At 38.0% G+C, this 26,700-nt stretch overlaps 1 protein-coding gene across 12 annotated transcripts in view; it reads left to right on the forward strand.

Moving 5' to 3' along the window:
• The window catches only part of LOC107317829 (glypican-5-like), a 364,600-nt gene that overhangs the window by 112,257 nt on the left and 225,643 nt on the right, over positions 1-26,700 (forward strand). For 8 of the 12 annotated variants that reach the window (XM_085512501.1, XM_085512504.1, XM_015870944.3 and 5 more), the window contains 2 exons: positions 4,012-4,071; positions 5,949-6,074. In XM_085512501.1, coding sequence (XP_085368627.1) covers positions 4,012-4,071; positions 5,949-6,074 — 186 coding nt within the window. The remainder of the gene's footprint in view (positions 1-4,011; positions 4,072-5,948; positions 6,075-26,700) is intronic. The other 4 variants (XM_085512502.1, XM_015870946.3, XM_085512500.1 and 1 more) reach the window with 1 other exon arrangement.

Consider the following 26,700-nt stretch of genomic DNA (forward strand, 5'->3'; position numbering starts at 1 on the left):
AATGCTCTTCTTCTTAATCTCACGCCGGGCATAACATTATTAAAAGAACCTTTGCCTCACTCCTAAATTGGAGCGAGACACAGTAACACCGGTGTAAATCTGGAACAACTTCAGCAAAGTGAGTGGAATTGTTCTGGGCCAAAGCATCTAAATAAAAACAGTGACTAATCTTCCCAGGGAGGCTGTGTGTGTCTCTGCATGTTGATAAGAGCAGTATTAACATTTATGTAGCCTGGGTTCTGGTGTCCACATTGTGAAAATGAAATTTTAATCTGTTTTTATTTTAATTATCACCTAAGCTTATGAGAATAAGAAAAAATTATACAGGTAGGAGACAGCAGCAAGCAAAGTGATGGCAGTAATTTTGTGTAAACTGTGTAGTTTAAAATTGAAAATCAACATTTTGTGCTAGTGCTTGGAATGAATTGTTTTTTACTATGTACATGGAATATGAGAGAAAAGGGCATTAAGAAAATTAATAAATTCAGCAGTAACAATCCAAAGAGTAGCAGTAGTCTTATTAACAAAATACGTTTTTAAACCATAGGATTCTAAGCCTATCTTCTGATAACTCATTGACTTCACTGGGACTTAAGTTCTGGCAACAACAAAGGCAGAATTAACAGTCTGTTAAATAGTGACCTCTCACAGAATTGGTGTCTTTAGTATCATGACAGCAATTCTTTTCCACTTCAGGATCCCTTCCCTACCTCTGGAATTATTTGAGTGTTCACCTTTTAAAATGTAAGTGAAAAAGACTTTCTTTCCACTTAAATGGAAAAGAAAATGTATTTGAACTATTCTCTATGGGTTAGACTTTTCCAGACTTGGTCTGTTCACTAAGAATTACATTACCCCAAGCATCTAAAGTTAGGCTGCCATTATAGAATTAGGATTAAGTGTTATTGAAATATAGCATCAGTAAGTATTGTGGACAGCTCATGCATCAAAAGTTAATGATGCAGACATAATTAGTAAAAGGTGGAGAATGTTTTCCAGAGCTTGTGATAAAACATATAGCAGAAAGTTTGTACATTGTTTCTGTGATTGTGAAACAGTAAAAAAAAAACCCACAGTGAATGACTTCTGTTGTTTTCCATCTATCATTCAATCACGTATATCAATAAAAATAATTATAGGCAATAAAATTTCATGATGATGAGTAAAATAAGTGCTGCAGTTGGTTGTACAAAAGGCACTTAGTAACAGGTAACTGCTGCAGGGAACCTAGGTTATGAGAGCAATTATGTGAATCTTGTTTGGTGCTGTTCCTTCTGACAATTTAAAAAATCCGGGGCAGTAATGTCAGCTGTCTGCCAGTTTAGGTTCTAGGTCACACTGGGGTTCATCCCAGGCTGCTTGTCTATGTTGTACACAGCTCTTCAAATGATCTTTGTTTCAAATGGCATACAGAGAGCAACTCCTTTATACAGTAAGGAAAGAAAAATAAAAGAAGAAATGACTAAACACTCCCCAAGTAAACAAAAAAAGCGATGGCTCCCTTAATGCACTAGAATATTTTCAAACTTAAAGAACCAGTCAGGGTAGCAGCAAATCTGTGGAATGTGACCTTATAGATGCCCTTAAAAACCTAGTACCAGTTTATACTTGCATATGTGCATTTGTTCCAAAGGTACTACACCTCTGCTAAGACAAGTATAGAATCAAGCTTCTTTACCAAAGAGTCTGAGAAACCGATTTTACCTGTTCAGTGGAACGAAAGCTTCTCAAATGTTTGAAAGCTAGGCCTGTTGAGATGGTTTCTCTTAGCTGAGTGGGGCTTTCTTCTGGCCCTCTGTCTTTTAGTGTCTGGTTGGAGGAGGTTCCACTCAAGGGAACACCCTGTGCTGTTCAGTGGAGCATCATCCTGCACACTCCCTAAATTGATGCAGCAGCTGGATCTTCTTTCTGTGGCTTTCTTCTCCTCTAACTGCATAGGCTCCTGTGAGATTTTCTTTATTTTCCCCCACATCTCATTCCTATTTTTCGCTATGCAGAGCTAAGTAAGAGGAGGAAAATAACATTAAGGAGGTAAAACTTGAATAATCACTGCAGGATGTCCTAGCAAACCTTCTGCTCAATTAAGCTGAGAAGTATGCATTTTTTAAACTTTTTTTTTTTTTAAACTTTTTTTTTTTTTAAACTTTTTTTTAAACTTTTTTTTTTTTTTTTTTCCCATTATACAATAGCATTCAGTGATTAACTGAAGCTGTCAGGACTGGTGCTGCTGTAATTTTTTAACGTGGAGGTTACTATAACATACAGTAAAGATGAGAAAATTGAAACCATATGATGTTACACAGAATGTACATGGCATGTACAGAATCTAAATCAGTAGATTGGAATGTTGTTGCTGAGTTCAGCACAATCTACATGAGTCAAGGTTCAGACTCCTGGAAAATGCCTTTTGGCATTTCTTCTGTGTGTAATATTTCTAGCCACTAAGCATAGACTGGATAGAAATCTTTCTGCAGAATTCTGTTACGTTTGAGAAAAATACAACATTGTATTAGGTCCCTAGTTGAAGGAAGCAAGCTTTGAAATGATATTCTGGTATTTGTTTTTCTGTGGGTTTGCAGATGTGTCTTATACAACTTAAAATAACTAATTTTGAATACCTTCAAGAATACTGGAAGTCAAGATGATCCATTTTATTTAAATTTATATGTTGGGTCAGGTATCATGTGGCTTTATTGAAATTTAAGTAGTAAGGTGCTAATACAATGTAGACTATTAACATCAAATGCAAATGAATTTACTGTAGAGAAAAACAAAACATTTCTGGGTCATGAATGCAGAAGTTTTGGCTAGTCCAAATTCTCCCTGGTGTGAATTTTGATTTCTCTTTTTGTCTGGCTGTGTTGGAAGCACTGTTTCAGTGGTGGTGGCTGGTGCATGATGCTCATGGCAGGTCAGTCCTGTCCTGTGGCCATTGTTGGCCTTTGGTTCCCAGAAAACAGGACGTAAATTGGCAGTGTTCTGAGAGTTAGCGAGGGAGGTGGAGGTACTGTCTCTCTCCAATAAGACTTAACTGGATTGGCAACTATTAATCCAGGCATTGCCTTTACTTTATACTTAAGAGTACTGGTGTAAGAAAGAGGAGAATGTGCTTTCAAATCATTTAATGGAAAATTGCATCAGGATGTTAAAGACAATATTGAAGGGACCTCTGATATCAGTGCCTAAAAAATGAACCTGCAGTAACTGCCAGATTTTTCCCCAGTTTTTCTTCAGATACAGTCCTAAAGCCCATATATCCTGCTTTGTATAATTTTCTTTTGCAGTCTTTGGTGCGGTCTGTCCAGAAATGAACAGCAGAAGATATCTGTGTACACATTCCTTGTTAACAGAGCAAATTGCTCATTGCACAAGAAAGCAAGTTCTACTCATTTGTATTCCCCTTTCCATAATAATCATTCCCATTATTTTCCTATATAGACTCATATATTTGCAGTTTCATAGTTTCATAGTTTCGTGCGGGTTGGAAGGGACCTTAGAGATCATCGAGTCCAGCCCCCGGAATTCGAGCCTCTGTGTAGCAGTGCTGCACTTCTACCACTTGTGCCACAGGGGGGATTCGAACTCCGGGCCCCAGTGTTGCAAGGCGGCGTCTTTAACCACTGCGCCACCGGGGCACACTTCTTCCATTTGGTATTGGTTATGGTTAATTTGAGTCCTACTGAATTTTTTTTCAGCTTTTGGCTGTGTGCTGCATTTGTTATTCGGCTCTTATTGAAAATGATGGGGAGAAACAAAATCTCCATTGTATTTCCTCAGTATTGTTTTGACATGTTGAATTGCATCTACTCTTTGGAAAAATTTCATGACAATTTTCCTCCTTATTTATTTTCTTGTATTATCCTATGCATGTGCTTGATGACCTTTCTCTCAAATAATTTTTACTTTTCTCTTTTGTTTCTCATTTTTTCCCCCTCATTTGCCTGAACTCCTGCTTCTCTCCTGCTCCCCATTCTCTCCTGATTGATGCTCATTCTTCCTGGCCTATTGCAGTTCTCTGCCTCTGAAAGCTTCAAAGAATGACAAATCAAGAAGTTTGAAAAAAATCTGTCGGTAAGGATGAAAACAAAGTGACTTGCTTAGACTCAACACTTTGCTCATCTCCATTGTAAGCTTCTCTTTCAGCTGTAATCTAGGAATTGGCATACCTTTGTGTGTGCTGATTTTATACAGCAGGGCACTGGGAAACACTGCTTTCTCTGCCTAGCGTGTTTAGTTTTATATTGATGAAAACTAAATGCTTTTATTAGTTAAGAGTTGCACATACAGATTTTCATTTGCAAAGATGCTGTTTTGAAATGTCACAACTCTGCTGCTGAAAATGTGGAGTTAAAGCCTCTTAGGTTGAACTGAGTAAGATGAGCTTTAGCCTCTATTAAAAGGGGTCATTTTTAACTCCTTCAAAGGAATCTGCCTTTAGAGGACTTAAAATCTTCAGCTTCTGTATCAGCTTTCCATTAATAAATGCTTTCAGGATGATTCTGTCAGAGAGGTGGCCAGGCTTAGCTACAGTGTGTACATACACAGAGTTCCTGTTATTGTGAGTGGTCAAGAGGTAGAAATACTGATTTCTTCCCTATAAAACAAAAAATTCCTATTTATTTGCTTATTTATTTCTCTTACAATGACAACTTTCTTGCATTGTTAGGGTAATCTTGCTCTGTAGGACCATATGTTGACTCATTTATCTGGAATAGGATAGTCACATGTTAGATAGGATGGAAAATAAATAAATAAATAAATAAATAAATAAATAAATGAAAAAATGTAGGGGAAGTGAAGACAGTTATGTGGAAACATAACCCTGCCTCAGCCCTCAGGATAGATGCATAGCAGTAGCCTTAAACATTCTTTAAAGCAGCTGTTGCTCTCCAAAAAGTTATCCATCCTGACAGCTCATGTGCCTGACTCCACGCAGATGCATCCACAGACACCTCTTCTGGACACTGTTGTCCTGCCTGATAGTGTTGTCCTGCAGAAGCCAAAGTATACCAGAATGAGTCTTTTGGCCTTCCGAAAGGAGACAGACAGCACCATGATAACTCTAGTGAATTTCTGTGACCTCCTTATCAACGTCTTTAGCTATCTTATACCAAATAGAACCAGGAGCTTCTGAATCTATGGATAGAGGATAATTTCTTGTATCACAGTGCTCCCAATTGTGTTCTGAATTAACACCTGTTTTATTACAGTGTACATTTTTATCACTGCCTCAGCTAGAAACCAGATTATGGAGGCAGCAGTTTAGCCACAAGGCATTTCTCCATATGCATGTAATCAGAAATGGGTTGTTTGTACAGGCCAGGAATTTTGGTGGTTCTCCAAAGCAGCAGGCACAACCACCTCCTGTGGGCATGTTGCCAGACTTGATGGGAGAGAAATTTCTTTCCAGTGACTATGGGGAGGAAATGGCCCCACCATGTCCCAAGGAGACAGGAACCATTCTGTTCTTTTGTTCCATGTGTGTTTAATGGCATATTACAGGTTTTGTCATGGGACATTAGCTTTAGAAAGCCTTTTCCAGGAGTATTTTGACAGTTCTTTATTTATCTCTCTTATATACATTAATTGCATAAATAATTAATTTTATTAATAATAATTACATGTATCTTTCTTATGTACATTATGTATATTTACCACTCTTATGTATTTATCTTTCTTATTTATTTTTATTCTCTTGAGGATATAGTCATGAATTTGTTCAAAATTTTGAGGTGTTAACATCATTTCTTGAAACTGCTCTTTGTATGGAAGTATGTGATAATGGATGATACGTAGCAGTGGAAATGCACTAAAAATAAATACTAATTAGCTTGGTTGACTTAATCTTTCTGTGGGATCTAAAATTTGATTTTCATAGAGGACTAAGTTTACAAGGTGCTTAAATGGTATATGGTACTGTTGTTAAATGTATTCTTCCTCCATTGCAGAGAATTCATCAGTTATATGAAGCGATCCCGAACCTTTTATGCTTCAATAGCAGAAAGACTGTGTGATGGAGATCTGGTGATGAGAGACAGCTCAACCTGCTGGAATGGAGAAGATGTTGTAGAGAGGTAATGTTACGACTGAAAGTTTTCCCTAATGATGAAGAAGATGACTGCAGCTGTATCAACTGTTCTCAGCCATTACTGTCACCATTAGGTTTCCCCTTCATACTGTTGGTTGTGTGAAAAAGGGTTTTGCTAACATATACAGTTCTTAATTCTGAGTTTTAGATACTAAATATATGAAAGGTATCAAAAGCATTAAATGTAGAGGAACACTTTCCTGAAGGTCTTTTTTGAAGAGTCTTTTTCTGTAGAGATCCTACCCTCTAAAGCCAGATTAGGAATGGTAGGAAATTACCAGGCTCTCTGTGTCAAAATACAGTGACTGTAAATCAACAGAAAATTGTAGGTAAAGCAAGAATGTGAATTAATCACCATGGTTATCTTGAACTGGACATGAACAAATCTGGGAACTGTGCAACTTGCTTGTCTGACTTAAGCACTGGACTGACATTGAGGGGAGATGTGCTAATTAATATCTCACCCAAGGCCTGGTGGAAGTAGCTGCTGAGAGATGCCTGGCATAGGGCTGAGGTGTCCCAACTTGATGTTGTCCCTGTGAAGGTGTCAGTTTGTCAAGGCCCCACCTCTGTACCAGACGTTGGGTTCAACCCAAACTTAATTAACAACGCAAGCCTTGTTTTAGGATGCCTGATTCAGTCTCACCTGAGTAAGAGCATGAATGTGTCCCTCTGCTAATACTTAGCTGAGAGGAGACACTCCATTGATAGGGATTTATCTATGGGTCAGACCCATCCTCCTGTTCCCACTGGCAGGGTCACCTCTTACAGTAAGATACCAAGATGTTGTGTCTCTGTAACTTTCCAGATGATACCTGGGTGAATTCTTAGTTAATTACTGGCTATTCTTGAAGTCCCAGCACAGCTAGTTAAAATGGCTAGTGAATTTATTAATGTCAGTTCTCAATCTGTTTTCTGTCAACTGAGTAAACTACCTATTTTCAACTGGATGCACCATTTCCACTGAAAGTCCTTGGAAGGTCTTTGATGCATGTTGACTCTGGTAAGTGGCTCTACACATAATCCTTTAGACTGTTGTTGACACCTGGGACTAAGACTGGGCTTCACTGCACTCCGACTCCAAGAGGCCTTTAGAAAGCCAGGGGTACTTTCTGAGCATGGTGACTCAGCAGGAGGGCTGCCCTTGTGTGCCTCAGGCTTGTACCCTTAAGGCAGCAGGAAGAAGTACTTCTGCAGCTCACTCAAATTTCCTTCCAGTCTGCTGTGCATACATTCATTAATACAGAACTGAATGTTGTCTTTATCCATAGTGAAAAAACAGGCGGCTTTTCCTGCAAAGGTGTGAGAAAAATACAGTGACTAGGTGGTGATATAACGAAGTTTTTTCCTGCCATTTCCTTTGAGTGTTTCTGAAACAGTGCTTTGAATAACAGCTCCTTTTGGAATTGCCCAACATTCTCACCAGGGAATGCTCTGTGGGAGCTCCTGTAAAGCACAGATAATAAATGCATGCTTACATACTGGAATCACTGTAGGATAAAAGGAACTTCCTAGTTCTTTTGCTTCGTTTTCTCCTTTTGTATTTTCAGACAGTCCATGGGCTAAACTTTTTACTGTCATTTCTGTTACCCTGCATAGCATGAGACAAAAAGAGGCATTCAGAATGTAACTGTAGCTCTAACCATTGCTGTCAAAGTGTGTGTCAGTTTTTATATTGAGAGTTATCTGGGTGTTTGCCAGTGAATATTTTCCAGAAAAGTCATTTCATTAAAACAGAGGTGTGATGTGAGATTGTGTTGACTTTCTCGTTTTGCTTTTAAAGTGCGTTTTGTAATCTGTAATAGTTCTAAAAGAAAAAGTTCTAACTTTCTATTTTCATCCATCAAAATAATTTTCATCATTGAAAAAAATGTTTTGTAGAAAATGTGGAATTGATTTCAGCATGGAACAGAGGTGCTGCAATCATAAGCTCTCACATTAAAAGGAGCTCTGACTCCCACACAGCTATGCTCAAATTTTTCATATGTAAATAACTTCAGCTTGATTATGTTTAAGACATCTGTGATAAATTCATTTCATACACATCCCAAGATAACCTGAAACGTTAATGTTTCAGTACATACTGGCTTATGAATTAATTTTAGTAGCATATAATTGAACAGTGTGACAGCAGTGCAGTATTCTAAATTTTAATGTACAGTGATTGTAACAGTGATTAAGGCTTTTAGCATAAGACTAGAAGAGACAAAATGGGGAGAATAACAGTATTTCTAATCAGTGTTTCCATTTCAGAGTCCCTTGTGTTGATAATGTTGCTGTGCATGCAGCTGACTTCTAGAACTAACAACTTTCTGGGGAAAAAAAAAAACACAAGAAGCAAAACAAAACAAAACAAAACAAGATTTCTATAGTGACTATCTGAACAACATTTAGTTTCAGTTTTAGTCTTCTGTTTGAAATAGAAATAAGAATTTTGCTGTTGTTTTCTTTTTCTTTTCTTCTTTTTTCACCTCTGCCAGCCTGTAGATTTTGCAGAGCTGGGTGCATGCAGAAAAGCTTTTGATTTGAAAAAAAGTAGGAGGAATTTCTTATAAATTTTTGCAATTCACTGTGCTGTTTGAAAGCTGAGTGGTATCTATGCTACACACAAACTGGCATTCCAACTCTTGAGGGAAAACAAATTCAAACTTCTGAAACAATTTGATGCATGTCTGTAGCCTGTAGCAATATGGAATTACTACTCTGAAATGGAGATCTGGCATGCAATTAGTAAAGAGGCTACTAGTGTTCAGTCAGCAGATCTGAAAAACAGAATTCTCACGTTTTATCTGACTATACAAGGGCTGATCCAAAAGTAATGCCTCCTACTTTATGATGATGGCCCACAACTTCAGAAGCACATGTTAGTGGTATGGCAGCAGAGGCTGAACCTTCCCACCTATATTTCATTATGCGTTGTTGCCATGTGACAAAAGGCAGCAGAGGGGCAGTCTGACAAATGGTGTCTGACATGGAAGTGTGTATGGAGCAAAGGTGTGGAATTGAATTCCTCTGTGCAGAAAAAAAAGGTCAGCCACTGACATTCATCAACAATTGCTGCATATTGATGGAGACCAGATAATGGGTGTAGCACATTGAGGCTGTGTGCCATGCATTTCAGCAGTGACAACAACAGTGTGAAAGATAAGCCACGTTCCAGATGGCCATACACAGCTGTCACACAACAAAATGAGGAGGGTCACAATAAGCTCATCTGTGCAAATCAGCAGATTATGATCAGGTAACTGTCTAAAGAACTGAACATTGGTGTCAATAAGTTGGAAACGATGGTGGCAATGTTGGAATATTTACACTAGGTGGGTCACATAAATTCTCACACAAGAACAGAAAGTACACCACCTGCAAGTTTGTCAGGACCTACTGAATCAATAGGAGGCTGAAGGTGACATCATTATTGGTGCTGAGACATAGTATCATGACTATAAGCCATAGTCATAATGACAGTTTGCAGAATAGTGACATGTGAATTCCCCATTGAATAGAAAGTTAAAGAAGCAGCCCTCATTGGGTAAAGTGAAGTACACTGTCTTTTGGGATAGGAAAGGGATAATCCTTCTGAAACTCATACAAACCATCCATTCTGACTACAACATCGAGACACCAACTAAACTGAAGTCTCAGACTTGCTGAGCCAGAGAAGGACAAAGCCTTTCTCCTGCAACACAATAATGACGGTTTGTAGACCACAGATTACATTGCCATTCTTGGCTGGACTGTCATACACACTCATAGCATAGTCTGAATTTGGCACCTTCTGACTTGCAATGAGAGACAGACTGAGTAGGCAGCATTTTCATAGAAAAAGCACCATCATAGTAGGTGTGAAATGGTGGGTCACCTCCACTGATGCAGATTTTCACAAGTGCAGCATGCAGCTTCTTGTTCATTGCTGGAAAAAATGCATAGCTAATAGTGGTGACTATGTTGAAAAACAGAGTTTTATAGCTGAGAATTTGTTCTATCAAGTAGTGTTATTGTGGCTTTTTGTCTCTATTCTAGCTTCCATGGAAATAAATAAGAGGCATTACTTTTGGAGCAATCTATATAGTACTCTTGATTGGATATTATAATGTTTAAAGCAATGCAATAGCAGGCAAAATAAAGTTTGAGCTACCAGTAAATACACAGTAAAAAAGCATGGTTGTTTCAGCTGATACGAGGCTTTGCTTCTGGTCTGCTTTCCAGATGAACAGTGAAACACAGCTTTTCTAGCAGTCGTCTGGTGTCATTTCTGAAGCTTTGAAGACATATATAGTATCTTTCTATTAATGGCTCTTTTGAGCAACTTGGTTTTAGAACAAGATTTCATGTTAGTAATAGTATAGTCTGTGGGGCTAACTGATGGCCTCAGAATAGAAAGTGCTCAGAGAAGAATGGGCTAGAATGGAAGATCTGAAAATAATACTTGATGAAGTGAAGCAAACTTGTGGACATTGCCATCCTTTAACTTTTCTTTCCTGCAAGTGTGTCAGAACAAAATTTCAACGCAATGTCAGGAGAAGAGATGAGAATTCGACAGTATGAGCAATTATATAGTATCAGAGCACCTACCACTTCCAGAAGCACTAAAGAGTTGAATAGTTGAATTACTATCACTGTGGTGCTGCATTTCTTAAATGCCATTCCAGTAGCAGACATTGGAAAGATGTTAAGCATGAAGTCTTTATTGTGTTCTTTTAATAGCAAAATTTGTGTTTGGGGAAGGCATGGTTGGTAAACTCAGTAAAATTATGTAACAGCATAATCTGGAGAAATGTTGATGAAAAGAGTAGAATCTGTGTATAATCAAATGAATGTTATACTCAGGGGAAGAATCAATGTGTTGAGAGTCTTCAGAAGGAGATAGTGATCTACCCTGAGTACATGCATGTTGTGCTTGTATTTCTGATAGGTGCTCAATAAGGTCCTTCAACAGACTGGCAGAAATTAAAATGAGGGTAGGAAATCGATGTTATAAGCTGCAGTAGACAGAGGTCAACAGTGACACTGTACAGAGAGAGTTAAGAATGTGTGAAATGAAGAGTAGATTTACCAACTGCTGATGTTTTTTGAATGCCTCAACAGATCACAGACAGTTCTCTCGTCGTATATTTAGCACTCCCATGTCTAACACTCCTTTAACTGGCCAGAAGACATTCTGGTGGTCTGAATCTTCAGAATGCAGCTGAAGTTATTACTGTGGCCTTCTGGTCCGTACTGCATTTGTGAAATGGCATCAATAAAGTCATGCAGAAATAGGATATTGTGTCAAGAAGAAATGAATGTTCCTGGGATTTTTGTTTTTTTTGTTTGTCATGTTCAGCAAAATAGTTCCCAAGCAATTGGGAAGATGCCTTAAATTCTGGACATTATTTGGTCTCTCATCATGATCTAATCCTTCTAAAATATATTTTGGAATGAATATTTCTATTTCTAAATCTGACATCTTGGACTATTTGTTCCTTTTTTGGGAAAAAAGAAAAAAAAAAGTGTGCTCCTGTGAGTACAGAATTGGTCAGTCCCAGTCTTAAAGAGATAATGAGCAGTTCTATGCTTTGGACTAAAATAGCAGTTACCTTAGTTGCATTTAAATGTGAATGCTTTGTTAAGTCTTCACTCTTTATGAACTTTAAGTCTGTTCCTAATGTTTTCTGTAAATTACAGAGAGATTTTAAGAATAGTAATTTCAGTTTATATTCCAAATTAGAGGATAAATAAACCTGAAAAGCTTATTCCTCTTTCAGCTCTTATGCATCTACTTATGTAAACATTTGGAACTCTGATTTTCTGTAGTCAGCTGCTTATTGTGAAACATTTAATAAGTTGACTTCAGCTTGAGTTCTCAGAATGCTTTTGAGAAAAGATGAAATACTGAAATACAGTTACGAATGCAAGCAGATTGCATTCTAGTGAGTTTGAATTGTTCTGTTTCTTCCATAGTCTTAGTGGCTTTGCCCTATTCCACCATTATTTTGGGCATTCCCATTTTTCGGAATTGAAAGAGAAAAAAAAAAAAAAAGAAAGAAAAAAAAAAAAGATAAAAGAATTCTATGTCTGCTGCTTAAAATTTACAGCCTTCCAAAAAAGTACAAAGTTAGGACCATATGCAAGGTATTTTCCAACATGGAAGTGTTGAAGAAGGAGAGGAAGAGGGAAAGAATTCTCTTAGTTCCTGTGCATCTTCTCTCCTTATTCTAGTTCACTGGTTTTAAGCAGACAGGTTATCCCATCAAATCCCCCCTCAATTGCTGTGATTTTTACTCTTAATTGAAGCCATTTGCATGTGGAAACAAGTGTTAGAGGGAGCTGCTTTAATTATGATTTAAGGCACTGTAATATTTGTTGCTATTTTGCCTGTTACCCTTTTGTTTGTCAGGCTTCACAATTGCTGAGCTCTTGCCATTGCTGGAAAAAATGCATAGCCAATGCATTGGCTCTTGCCAAGTTGTAAACTGTGTATAAAAGTTAAATGAGGAGGTTAGACTCACTTTGTTTGGACTGAGAAAAAACTATCAGTGAAAATGGTACTAAGCAATTCTGTAGTAGCTGTCTCAAATTCAAAAGGAGGTTTCCTGAGTTTGCAAAAGAAGTGGTCCTTTTCTTATGGCCAGTTAGTTTGATGTGGAATAATCTTAATGAATTTTTTCATCGCTAGACAGATTCTATTGGTGAGCAGCAGCCTTTTGTTGCACAGATGCAGATCCCATCATCATTTCAGATGTGTCTGTTCAGGTACATTTATGGGAATATTCTATTTGGAATGAGTTTTTTCTGAATGTGGGATATTTTGGCACTGATGTGGCATGTAAATACTTGAGTCGAGCTTAAATCTTCATTCTGATTTCTCCAGTTCAAAGGATTTAAAAGATGATAACAATAAGTCTACATGACTGAAGTCTGAAGCTTCTCCCAGATTTTTGGAGTTTGGGGGGCTGCTTTTACAGTAAATGCTTTTCAGTATGGAGTTCCTTCGGAAATTAGAGGTATAATATTGTGTGGTTGAAAACTTGCATTCAAACTAGGTTTTTAGCTGGATTACTGTGAATGTGAGGAGGAGGTTTTGTAACACCCTGTAAGAAACCACACATCTTTTTATTCCTTCTTTTCTTCTGTTTCTTTATTATTTTTCTTGGAATTTTGTATTAAATGGAGGGATTACAGGACACCTCTCTACAGGCTTGAACAGATCATGTCACGGGTTGTTAGGCTCCGGAGGCCTGTGTAAGCTGGCTGAGAAAGGAAGTAGCAAATCAGTGACTTTCTTTACTCAAAATGTTTTCCCTTAGATACTTTCAGCTTTTATGAGTTCAGCACGTTCTTTGTTCCCTTTCTCATTTCCTTAGGCTCTAGCAAGCAGCCATCTGGGTATGGAAAACAGAAAGGATCATTTGAGGTCCCTTCCAACCCAAGCTGTTGCATGATTCTGTGATTTAATTAACATTAGCACACTTAAAAAGTGTTCATCTTCTGTTATTCTTGAGCCACCAGTGTAAAAAGTTTCTGGAGACATATTCATTACTGTAGTTTGCAAAGTGCTTTTGCTTTGAGCGGTGTTTTGCAGTTTTCAACTTATTTTCCAAGACTTCTCAGTTGTTTGCTGTGTTTTCTTTCTTCAGAGTCCTGTAGAATGAATCAAGTACCCTATATTGCCCACTTAAGGCAAAAATTTGCTCAAGTTTAACATTCAGAGTGATGCAAAGCTCTGACATGCTTCAAATAGCATGTTGATGAAATACAGGCAGTGTTCCAAGGCAGGTTGGTTACAGGGAGTACCGTGTAGAACTGAGGTGAATATGGAAACCAGAGACAATTCAGGCCAAATTTATGTTTTCTGTTAGCCAGCTGTTTAAGTGAATAAAGCACATAGGTGAATTCAGACTTGATGACACAGGTTTGAATTTGCCCTGTGTTCTTTTAATGCCTGTTTTGAGAACATTTCAGTGTAATTTGTATACCTTTAAAGACTTTCTGTAGCATTTGTGATGCATTTGAATATAGAATGTGAAATTTTGCTGTTGCTTGTCCTTCTGTGTGAGGAAGCAAAAGTCTGAAATTTGGTTTATTGCAGGAGAGCTTCCCTGGGCCACTGACAGGTGTTTGAGAAATATTGTGTTCTGCTCCTTAAATTGTCTTCTTTCTTGCTTACAAAGGTGAATTAATTGAAAAGCAGCAGATGACAACACTGGGCCCTGTTATTTTCAGTTCATCTTTTTTTTAAGTGGAAACATGAATCATGTATTTTTGTTCATTGAAAATGAGACATATTGCTGAGGTAAGGATAGAAGGATTACATAGATGAACTGCCTTTCGGTGTATTTCATGTGCTCTGCAACGTGTATCCATAAGAATTTTTATCTGTGCATCTGAGGCTGACCAAACGGGCTCTGTTGCTCACACAGTTCCAACCTGCAGAACACAAAGGAGGGAGGTAGGGAGAGTTGTAAAGGTGTTGATCAAGTAGGGCTATGTGGAGGTCAGATGTGTATAAGACAAGTTGAGGTACTGCAGTAGCATTTAGCCCAGAGATGCTGGAAATAAAACAGCTAAGGGGGTGCTAAGTTGACTGGCATAATTCTTACTGAGAAGTCCAGCTGTAGAGCTTCCATCATCAGGCAGCAGAGGCCAATCTCTGTCTTCAGGCAAAGGCGCAGAAGCTGCATTCACCTCGGCCGAATTCCTCTGAATATATGCCTGATTGCAGAGAAGAGTGTTTCTAGAATTAGGCTTTGGGATCAGTTATAAAAGATGGAAGAACCAGAATGTTTAATGTGCTCTCCCTGACTTTATATTTAGGAATATTTTGCAAATTGCTGTAAAGTCCTATGAATTACAGATGGCATTAGAACCATAGCTTCATTCAGCTGTGAAGGAAGTTCAGGAGGTTTGTAGTCCAACCTCCAGCTCAAGGCACCGGCATCTGTGAGGTCAGAGCAGGTTTCCTGGGGCTTTATTCAACCATCGGCAACAGAGACTGCATGAGCCCTCTGAGAGACACAGTCTGCTTTTTTCTCTGTCCTTGTGTTGAAATTGACCTCCCAATAAAACCAGGCTATCTGAGCATGTTTGCTAACTATGGTAGTATTCAGAGCCATATCCCCTCAAGACTTGCTGCTAGAGGCTTGCAAGATGCAGGTCAGATGAGTAGACACAAAGATGGTTTGGCAAATATTGGTGTTTAAGATAAGTTTCACTTAAATATTTTAAATTCCACAACCTCTCAATTTTACTGATAAAAAGAAATGGTCTTCCTCTGTCTTTCCTTGTCATCTGTGTACTTTCACTAATACCTGTTACAATTGCTTTTCAAAAACAGATAGTGTCTTCTGTTCTGGGAGTAGTCTGCTTAAAATATTCTCACGTGGCTACAAGAACAAACCCTGTGGAGTTAAGAAGCAGAGAAAATGAGTGCTGATGGGTAAGGATTAAGAAAACATCATGTACATTCATTTCAGTTCCGTAGGCTTAAGCCAGTGCCTTATGTACATTCATTGATTCGCTGTAATTATGTGTCTGTGCTGTACTCCATAGCACTTAAACTCTGCAGACAATCCTTCAGGAGTTTCTGCTTTTACCAGGATGCTGATGAGAGCAGGTTTAGTGCTCAAGCTGTTGGTTCAACAGAGAATACCGCTGTACTCACAAATCACTTCACATTGTGAAATGGAGAAGTAGAAAGGGTTGTAGAGGTGGACTTGATTTTTGAGAATCAGGATCAGCAGGCTTTTTCAGAGAAGATGCTTTTAAAATGTTATGCCTGAAATACTAACAAATCCCCATGAATTGACATTTTAAGTACACATCAGAAAATTAAATTTCATTAACATCAGATCTTACAGTGTTCTAAATGCCTGTAGTTAATATGTGATAGTGTTCATTAGCTGATTGGAAAATGCTTTACATAGAAGAAGATAATAAATGATTCATGTCTGTAGAAGTGCCTGGGGCCAAAACAAAAACAACTGCAGTCGTATTTTCCATTTCTGAAGAGACTGGACAGTTGGATGTAATTAGTCAGATGTAGAGCATTGCTGTGGCTTCTCTGGCAATGTTTGTCTTCCCTTCAACTTCCTGCCAGGGTGACGGAGAAGGAGAAATGCCACCAAAGCATCTTAAAATTAAATAAATGAATAAATAAATGAATAAACAGCTTGAGTTACTGCTGCTTCATTCTCTTTGCTTTGGCTTTATTCTGCAACACCTAGAACACAAAGCTGCAAGGCACGTTTGAAGCTGTTGAAATTCTGGCAGGTGCCCTTTGAAACCAGCTTCACATCTGTCTTTTACAACCTTAATAATTCTGTGTTAATTTGTATCCAAATTATCTTGTTGCAAAGGCCCTTGCTGTGTACAATTATAATTTGTAGACCATTTAAGTGGGAGGATACTAAATCAGCTTTCTTTTCTACCAGAGGACTTGGCTTGTGAAATGTTCCGGGTTTGCTGACACACTAACCAGAGTGAGAAAGCTCTCCCAGATGGATCCCTAAGTGGTCTTGCTAGCAGCAGTCCCAATTGCTATACAGTTTCATTCTCTCTGGCAGTGCTGTTACTTACATGGTCATCAGCCCACCAGGACAGACATGCAGTCTACAGCTGCTCAAGTGCTGAAAAACAGTTGGAGCAGCCATTGGAACATACCCCGATTCAGCCTCAGGGAGTGCTGGTTTTACAAGCCCTTGAGTGCATAAAAGGGAAGTGCATATGTCTTATTTGTTAATTATTACACTTGTTTCTTAAAAGTTATGACAGCACAAGCAACAACATAGGACTAAGCAGAATAATCTGCCTCAAACTGTCCGTCGCTGCATTCATGCTCAAATAACTTACCAGATACTCAGAGCTTGGGAGCTTATAAACAGAAATTAAAGTCACTTGGAAAATAACTTAGAATAACTCTACAGTAGCAAAATACTTGTGATAAATAATACAAGGTGAGCATTTACAAAGTCATTTATCAGCCATTAATGAAATTACTGGAATTGAAGCATGGAGGTAAGCATTTTGTAACCTTTTATAACTTGTGCTAGAACTAGCACTAAACAAAACTGGTGCTTACAAACCAATAAGCTATAAGTGAATTGAATTAGGTTAAAACGATTAGAGAACTGAGGAAAACAAAAACCATTACAGTATACATCAAATATATATATCTGAATCAAGCAAGTCCTTTGGAAAATGAGCTGTCTTGAGAATTTCAAGTTCATTGATTTAGTCAGTTTTATAGAATTGCTGCACACTGAGATTTGGCAGCGGACTTCTACCATCTTCTTGCCAACAAAGAGCTGCTGATTGTAAGCAGACTTGGAACATGAAGAGATTTCTCCCTAATAGGAAGATGTTTTTCAGTTGCATCCTCACAGGCTGATGTGAATTATTAACAGCATCAGCAGAAGTTCTCTATATAAGGGCCTGGATTAGGTAATAGGGCTTGACAGAGATTAAAAATACAATTGTATTCAGTTTCTATAGTGACAGTTTTGTGTATGTGGTTTCTGAGCATTTATAGAAAACTCTTTGATTTGCAGATGAGTGCTTTTTAACCAATCACATTGCTCACTTTATATTAGAAGGTCGTTTTTACATCTTTTTCTGTGGCAGAACTAATAGCAATGAAACAAATTGTTCCTCGAAATAATAGTAAGTATCAGTAATGTTGTTTGATGATAGCAGCAGGTATGTATGGAATAAAGGATTTAAGTAACTCAAGTGGCAGTATGTAAGTTGTAGTGAAAGTGTGAAATTTCATTCATAGCTGTTAACAATGAAAGCAAATCTTTTGATATGCAATGCAGGCAATACCCTGCTATTAGAATTAAATGACTCAGCTCCTTAAGGTCCCCTTCAATCTAAGCCATTCTGTGATACATGAATCAGCATGCCTTTGTTAAAATGGTAATCCAAAACTAACTGTAGATTGTATCCTTGAACTTAAGGGGTTAAAATCCTTTTCAATTCAAGCCACTTACTGCACCAGCACAAAAAATAAAATGATCATTTATTAAAGTGAGTGGCATCACTTCTCAGTAACTCATATTAATTATTATTCAGGTGGAATATAAATGCAGAAAAATATTTGTTTCTCTGTCAGTATTTGATCATATGTGTTTTATTACATGTTTGATAGAAACTCCTGTTTTGTGAAGTGAGATGTACTTCAAGTGCTAAGAAACTCCGTTTAATAAAGTTAGTGAATACCTCTCTGCTGAGATAAAGGGCAAAAAGGAAGTCAAAGGCATGTTGGTATTCTTGATTAAAACAGCTTGTAGGCAGAAGTAGCCACAATGTTACTTTGTTTTTAGGCAGATCTACATTGTATTACATCTAGAATATGTGAACCTAGTACATGTTTGCTCTGCTGACAGCGTATGTGTGAGCAGTAAGTGCTGTGTGCTTCTTTGTGATGGGTTGGTTTTGTGTGGAGATATGTGCCTAAGGAGCATATTTCTGTGCTCATATTTGACCTGCAAGCATGTATAGGACTTCATTTATATACTGATACCTTTAATCAAAGGGAAACTTACAGCTTCTGTAGTATGTGGTTGTTTTCTGAACATGAATTGCATACTTCAGCAATTTACAGTTATCTAGCTGTATTCTTGAGGTACAGGAATGAGGTGGTTAAGCAAGCAGATGTATGCTGTAAGTTGCATTGATACGGTCACTGGACTCTTTTCAGAGTTACTCACATTCACTGCTCCAGTGGGAAAATGCTTTTATACGTAAGATGTCAGTAGTGTGGGCAGAAAAAGATATGGTCAAGAATGCCTTAAAATTGTATTACGTTTATGTAAGTGTGGTAAACGCCATGTATTCCACAGTATAACTCTTCAATTTGTTTAAATATTTCATTGGAATTTGCTTTTCTTTATCTTCATTACTGTAAGATCTGTGAAGTAGTAATGAGTAGTAAGCTTGGTCTGGTGCAAATTACACAGATTTTTAGGAAGGTCCTTGTGTAATGTTTCCAAACTACAACTTTTCAAGTACCGGTTGACCATCATAGTCTGTCACTTTAGCTTCTGCATCATCTACTCTAGTAGAACTGTCCCATCTCATAGAAGCAGAAAATTTGGTTGTTTTTACTGTGTAATTGCTGTTATGTAATAGCTTTTTGGACAGTTGTTCTATTTTCTTGTCTGCTAAGTATTCAGAAATTTGTACTTTGCTAAAAACTGATGATGTGGAAAGCTTTATTTCAATACTCACACATTTAGTGCTCCAAAAATTAGAGCATACATTTTTATTTTAGCTTATAATTCAAAACTGGTAAAATCAAAGCTTTTTCTTCCTTTGCAATTCATCCTACATAAACCTTTATGTCACGGTTCTAATTCTTGATAGGGTTCTGTGTTGACTTTGTCCATTCTCATGAGGAACTCCAGACCCGTCATTGTACATTCCAGATTGCTGTATATGCTCATAAACAGTATTGTAATCTTGTAAGAAGTCTGTCTGGTGAATACCTTTAATTTCTTGGTACTGAATACACCAAAATTAATGCAATAACAGTTTATTAGGGATGACAGACATTGCTGAATATACTCAGATTGGCATATTTTAACATACTGCCCTAACTTCACAGAAACTGTAAAACATTTTCAGAAGAAACCCAGCAGGAATTTTAGTCAATTAAAACAAAAAGTTGCATAACACATTTAAAGAGCAAGTAACTCAGGAGAAGATGTCATTTACATCGAATTATAACTCTGTAGTGATAATGCTGAAAAGAATGAAGTATTTCTCTTCCTTTCCCACCCCTCCCAACGCAGAGTTGCTACAAGAATTTTTACTGGTCTGTAATTTACTCAAAAATTCATCAACACTCTCCTAACTGTTATTACAGTAGTTGTGTAGAGTTCATCAGAAAGCCTGTACAGTGACCTATGCTTATTCTCATTGTAAGCTCTGCTGTAGAAGATTATTTTAATTTTATTTTGCTAAGTAAAAGCAGCTCTTTGCTTCTTGCATCTTACAGTATTGAATTGCTACTCACTTTTTCCAGGTCTGGGACTAGGGTTGTATAGGTTGGTGATGCATCTTCCACATTTTAAACACTGGGGTTTTAAAACAACTGGAGTCAATGACCACATTCTCAGCTGTGGAGATGTCCTGATAGGATAATATAGAAAGAATACGGGTGACATGGTATCTGTATTTACTGAATTGAATGATGATGGACAGTCTGATTTTAAAAGCCCATACCCTCAACAGATTGTTTCACTGTTGTTTTCTTCACCAACATTAAGTGGTTCAGTGACCACATAGTCAGCTTTTATTTGAACCCACTTTTTTTCTTGCCATACTTATTTTGTGAAGTATGATTAAATGCTCCTTAGTTTTCCAGGAGATAGCTTGGCTGTTAAAATCTAAAGAAAACAAACAAATGAGAAGTCAGTAAATAGTCTTGGTGGATGAGCAGTGTGTCACTGTGGGTATTTTACTGCTTTTTACAAATTAGTCTATTCATTTCTTCTAACAGGTAAGGGTGGAAGGATTGACACATTTGGTAGATTTTGTCAATATACTTCCATAAATATAGGCACATTTGAGTACATACACCTGATATGAAAACTGTTGAATGCAGTAATTAGAGTAGTGATGTGATGAGGACAGTGCCTAAAGCAGTTAGGGAAAGGGATATGTGTTGTTAAAAGCAAGTGAACCTTAGCAACAAGACAGGGCTGATGAAGAACATGTGCTATGTTCAAATGGACATAATGGAGTGAGTAGGAGACATGATGGAGCAGCTGGTGTGACAGAAGCACTGCCACTGCTCAGGAAGGCTAAGTTGAGGTAATAGAAGTGAGAAGGCATGACATGCTGGAGGTCACATTGCCCAAGGACCTGCAAATAAACTTGTCTGTGCATGAGAAGCAAGAACAGAGAATTGCTGAGAAAAATATGGAGGACATGGACACTGGGGGCAAACATCAGATCCTAAGCCTGAGAGGGGAGAACATGGAATGTTCTCCAGGATGGAGAGTGAGCATGCAATAGGTAAGGAGACAGGAAGAGTGTGTCTAAGTTAGCTTTGTGTTGTGATTGCTTTCTATAAATACCTTGCTACTGAGGGGGAAGAGTTATTTAAGTGAAAAAGGTTGTTGGCAAAGGCATGTAAGTGGATGTAAACTGAGTAGTGGTAAATTTAGCCTGTGAAATAGCTATCAATCTATCTGAGAACTGAGCTGCTGGAATGATGTATCAGTAGAGTGGAGGCACAACCTCTGTTGTTTTATTGTGAAGCATTTTAAGCATGGAAAAGACTAGACCCTGTGGCTCAAGAGTTCAGTTTCAGTACTGTGTCAGGAAGGCTGATGTCTGAAAGAGATCTACTGCTCACCCACTGCTCTGGCATCCTGCACAAGGAAGATTTAGGTCCTGAGCAGGGAGGAGGGAAGAAAGTCAGCACTAGCCAGGATCTCAGAACAAATCTATCCATTCACCTTCACAGTTGTTCATGTCCCACCAAAGACAAAGGGATAAAGTTTTGCTCTGTTAACGTCATACAATTAATGAGAGGGGGAAGAATTTGACTTTTTTTTTTTTTTTTCTTTTTTTTCTTTTTTTTTTTCCCCCTTCATGGAAGGTCTGATAATGAACAAATCTTCTTAGGAAGAATTTTATTACAGACTCTACATGTTTAAGATTATTCTGTTCGTTATTACTGTAATAACTTCACTTAGTTATTTGGCCTCTTTGATTTTTCACTTGCTTAAAGGACAGTAAAGCTCAGTGTTGTTGTTGATTCCTGTACAGAAAGAAATCTGCAGTTGTTCCTCTGTAATGTTTCCTACCTCAACAGGGGCCCCCAAATCTCACCCTTTCCTCACAGTTCTTGCCCTGTGCTGCTAGAAAAGAAACTGTTGTAAAATGCGCGCTTTGCTTCTTTACCTTTAGCACAGATTTATTTCCTATGGGAGATGCTGACTGCAGATTGCAAATAGTTGGTTAAAGTAACAAACGACTACTAATGTGGGAGTCAGATTCAATGAAGTCCAGTGTGGTATGATCCATGGTGCGTCTTCCAATGAAAGCTTTCTTTATACTTTCATTGCTTTCATATGCTTTCATTATCAGTGACAGTCCTGTCACTGATAAGCCATTTGGGACTCAAAAAATCAGTTTTGTGTTACTGACTGCCACTAACTGAGTTGTCACCCTAGCCAAATAACTTAATTTCCATGTCTCCCATCCCCCAAGCTTTGTCTACAGGAACTCTTTTTCCCACTATGTGCTTTTGGTCTGCTTTGTAAAGTCGTGCATCTGCTCATTGCAGAATTGCAGCTGTTAGGGTTGGCAGTAAAACCCACAATGCAACATTATGTCAAAATCACAGTTTCCAAGCAAGAACAGTGTTACTCAATTGTGTAGAGGACTGTTGGTTACTTCTTAGAAGTGGTAGTTTCATGGACAGTAATTTATCAGGCATCAATGTAAATCTCTTAAGACTGCTTGGTGATCATATTACTGCATCCTTCTGAGTTTCACAAAGAATCGATGTTTGTAAAAATGTTTGGTTTTCCATTATGTCTGTACAATTCAAAATAAGTTGGATTGTAGTTTTAGAAAATACCAGTGGAATTTACAGGGGATTTTTGTTCATTTTTGTTGTTGGTGGTGACTGTTGTTGGGATTTTTATTATTTTTTTGTTGTTGTAGAATTAGGAACTGTGTGACAGCTTAAGAGAGAAATGTAATAAAACAGCCTTACTATCAGCCTTCCTTATCCTAGCCTGTGGTTGTTCAGAAGAAATGCTTACTGTTGTGTCACACATCACACTTTGGGAAATGTTCATTTTGCCAACACATAAGAGGATAGGTAAGTATACTGGCAGAATTGCTGGACAGCAAAATAGACTTAGCAAAAGATGAGTTGGTCAGGTTTCCAGCTGGGATTCTGCTGAGTGTTGGGTAATTGAAAAACTTCTCAGAGTGTGTCATGGTTTAATAATTTTGTAATTTTGCTATCAGTATTCCACATCATAACATCATATAAAGCATGAATAATTTTACTGAATCTGCAACTTACAGAAGAAGACTACATCTCCCAGAGAACAACACGATAGGTCACGGGACCTGGACTTTATATTAACTCGGTCGCAGACCAGACTGACGTCTTTCGAGTTCTGGCGTTCAGGGGAGTGTGTGGAAGCCTTCACAGTTTCGCCTAGAATTCACAGTAGGCCTCTCGGTTACGGGACTCATTCTCTCTCCTATTTTGCTTGATTCGTAAGCTCAATTTTCAATTATATTGTATTATATTGTGTTATCCTGTATTTTGATATAGTATTTAGTAAATAAGTGTGCCTCCTTAGATCGTTGCCGCTGTTTTCTTTTCCTAATTAACTTTTTTTCCTTTCAGCCTAGGGCCCCTGCGGGGCCCATGGCCCCTGTCACAGACGCAGGTGGATTTTTAGCTTAAACCGTGACAGAGTGCTTTAGAAGATATTCCTTATTCCAGACTTACTGTGACACCAGAATGGCACATTCTCTTCTGGTTCAGCTGTGTCAATTTGTAAAAGACTAATGCAATATGAAATTCTGTTATTTTTCATTTGCTCTTAGCACTTCAGTTATGAAATATGAAAGATTACTAGCAGGAAACATTTGAACTGGCATTTTATTGCATTCATTATGTTTAAAATATATATATATATCCCTAGAAGATAGAGTATTTAGAAATACCCCTTTCATGTGTTTCTTGTTATCTCTGAAGGTTTTTTGTTTTTACTTCTGTCATTTCAGTATAATCTTGTACTTGCATCCACATCTAACTGGAAGAATGTGTTTAAGTCATTTGACTGTGACTTGTGGCTCACCACGAAGCCCAGAGAGTAGTAAAAGTGAAGGATCTTACAGCAGATCATCAGGACGGGTCTTGTCCATGTGGGAAACTCTCAGCAAGTGGAAAGTGGTCTTTTCTTCTAGAGAGTGGTCAAACATGCATATGTGGTGAACCATGATTTTAGTGTCAAAGACAAGGTGCATGTGAAGGATGATTCTGACAGTACTGGTCAGGGGTGATGCAGGATGTATGTGCTGGAAATTGAGTGGCATTCATATGAAAGCAAATTTTGCATTTGTGAAAAGCTACAAAGAATTATGTATTTTTGTAGAATAATCTGAACTCTTCCTAACGCATAATATTTATCAATATTAAATATTTATAAATGGGAAAAAAATTGTTAGATGGGTAACATCCATACATGCTGGTATTTTATGTGCTCCAGGCTTATGCCCTCAGATGACATTTCAGAAGAGGCACATGTTCTTAAGTCATCAACATAAAAATGTTGTTTATGTAGACCACAGAAGTCCTTGGAGATCATAGAATCATAGAATACTCAGAGTTGGAAGTGATCTTTAAAGATCATATAGTCCAACTTCCCTGCAATGTACGGGGACACCTACAGCTCCATCAGGGCTCCATGAGGGTGTGCACCACCCTCACTATTAAAACCTTCTTCCTTATGTCCAACTTAAATATTCCCGCTTAAAGCTTGAAGCCATTTTCCCTTGTTCTGTCACCACAGACCATGCTACAGAGTCTGTCCCCTTCTTTTCTGTCACTCCCCTTTAGATACTGACAAGATGCTCTCAGGTCCCCCCACATCCTTCCTTTCTCTATGCTGCACAGCCCCAGCTCTCTCAGCCTGTCCTGTAGGAGAGGTGTTTCATTCCTGGGATCATTTCTGTGGCCCTTCTCTGGATGTGCTCCAACACGTCCACATCTCTCCTCATATGGATGCAGTACTCTAGGTGAGGCCTCACCAGTGGTATTTTTGTTTTTTAAAATGTGATAAAAGTTTTCTCTAGCAGGAAGGGCTGATTGTAAGCCTAGTTCTGGTTGTGATGGTTGGTAGCCTTGGGAAAGTTGCTTAGCCTCTGAGAATGTCTGTTTCCCAGGAGGAGGGGAGGTAGCTGTGTTTCCCTCAGAGATGTGATTTATAGCATGACTGTTGGAAGTAACCGCGGGAGACAAGTCTCATGCTATCATGGTCAACAAGCCTCGTTTATTAGGTGTTACAGCATCTCATTTATACAATCAGTAATAAGTTCATGCATATTGCAAAAGTTAAGCTCAGGATTGGTGAATTAGACATTACTTCATCTGACCTTTGTGGTTAGTCTTATGGATACTTTTTCTTTGCAGCTCTGTCTACACCTTGCTACACATCTTGCTTTTCCCTCAGGCCGTCCTTGCCTCTAGATACGTATTTCTTCTTTAGCTACATACCCTGTCTTTTCACATCCTGATTTCTCCACAGCTGCTTAGCCCGTGACCGTCCCTAGGATAAACCGTCTTTGTCTTTAATCACATTCATTCTTTTACAATTTAACTAGTGAAATCTCTTCATGTCCTTTCTCATGAAGCCATTCTGCATAAACACTCTCCACATTTCCCCCGTTTTCTTTTAAAATGAAAAGGCTCAGTTTAACGACCGATTATTCATATTTAACAAGCAATTCAGTTCGTTTGTTCAATCAGTTCTCATGTAGTTTTATCCTGCTCCATAGCTGCTGCTCTGTGAACTCCTTATCTCGATCCATGGCTGACGCTCTGTAGAATTCTTCTTACAATACTGCCTATAGAATAGCAACACTACTTAAATTAATAACATAACTATTATAACTCGATCAAGACCTCGATTGACAATACTCTAAAAGTGAAAAAAGAGACAAGTCAAATACAACACAACAACATTACTGTTAAACCTACTAAAAAGAACAAACATGTTTGTACTGCAACCTAAGTTTCTGCAACCTGAAAATAAAGGGTTCCATTGTGTTAATCTGTAACTGATCAGGAAAAGTCTTCAATTTTTATATACTCTGATATATTGATTTTAATGACCACTAAAATTTGTGCAATAAATGCTTTTAAGATGCTCATAACCATGCTCTACCAACTGAGTTATCCGGGCTAATAATTGATTAATGATCGTGCAATTTAATGAAGTAGCATGTCAAATAGAACCAATTTTAGAGGACAAATGTACTAGAGTATCACTAGGGGCATTAATACTTATTGACCCTTGAGAAACAGCAAACCATGTTGGTGGTGGATGCGACAGGTAGTGCCAGCAGGGCATCCCCTGCTTCAAGGTGCACATTTCCTCTCTCACCCATCACAGATTCTCTCCTGCATTCAGGGTCTGAAGGATTTCTTCCAGTTGTACACCATATCCGCATGGCCAGTGCGTGATATAGAGCCCAAGTGGAACACCTGCTTGGAAAACAGAATAAACTATGAAATTTAGTTCTATTAGCGTGCACTTTTGTCTAAAATGATGCATGGTTATATTTCCAGATCCCAATTAATTGGATGTAAAAGAGGTATCCGTTCTATGATACAGGGTCATCTCTTTGTCTAGAATTCCTTTCCAGGTTTTGTCTTTGCAAATTAAGAAAAGCTAATTAATAGGCTAATAATATCATAACCAAACAGTACTAAAACATTAAAAGATCTATTCCTGTAGATTCTAGCATTGATTACATCAAATCCTGTTTAATACACATCTGATCTATTACTAAAATAGAAGAAGCACACAACATCCTAGCTAATGCCTTAAACTCTAAATCTTGAGACTGCATTGGTAAAACAGAAAATC

The sequence above is a fragment of the Coturnix japonica genome, chromosome 12, assembly GCF_054131305.1.
Source record: "Coturnix japonica strain WE chromosome 12, WE-NBRP24, whole genome shotgun sequence".
In the NCBI taxonomy this organism is placed as follows: Eukaryota; Metazoa; Chordata; class Aves; order Galliformes; family Phasianidae; genus Coturnix; species Coturnix japonica.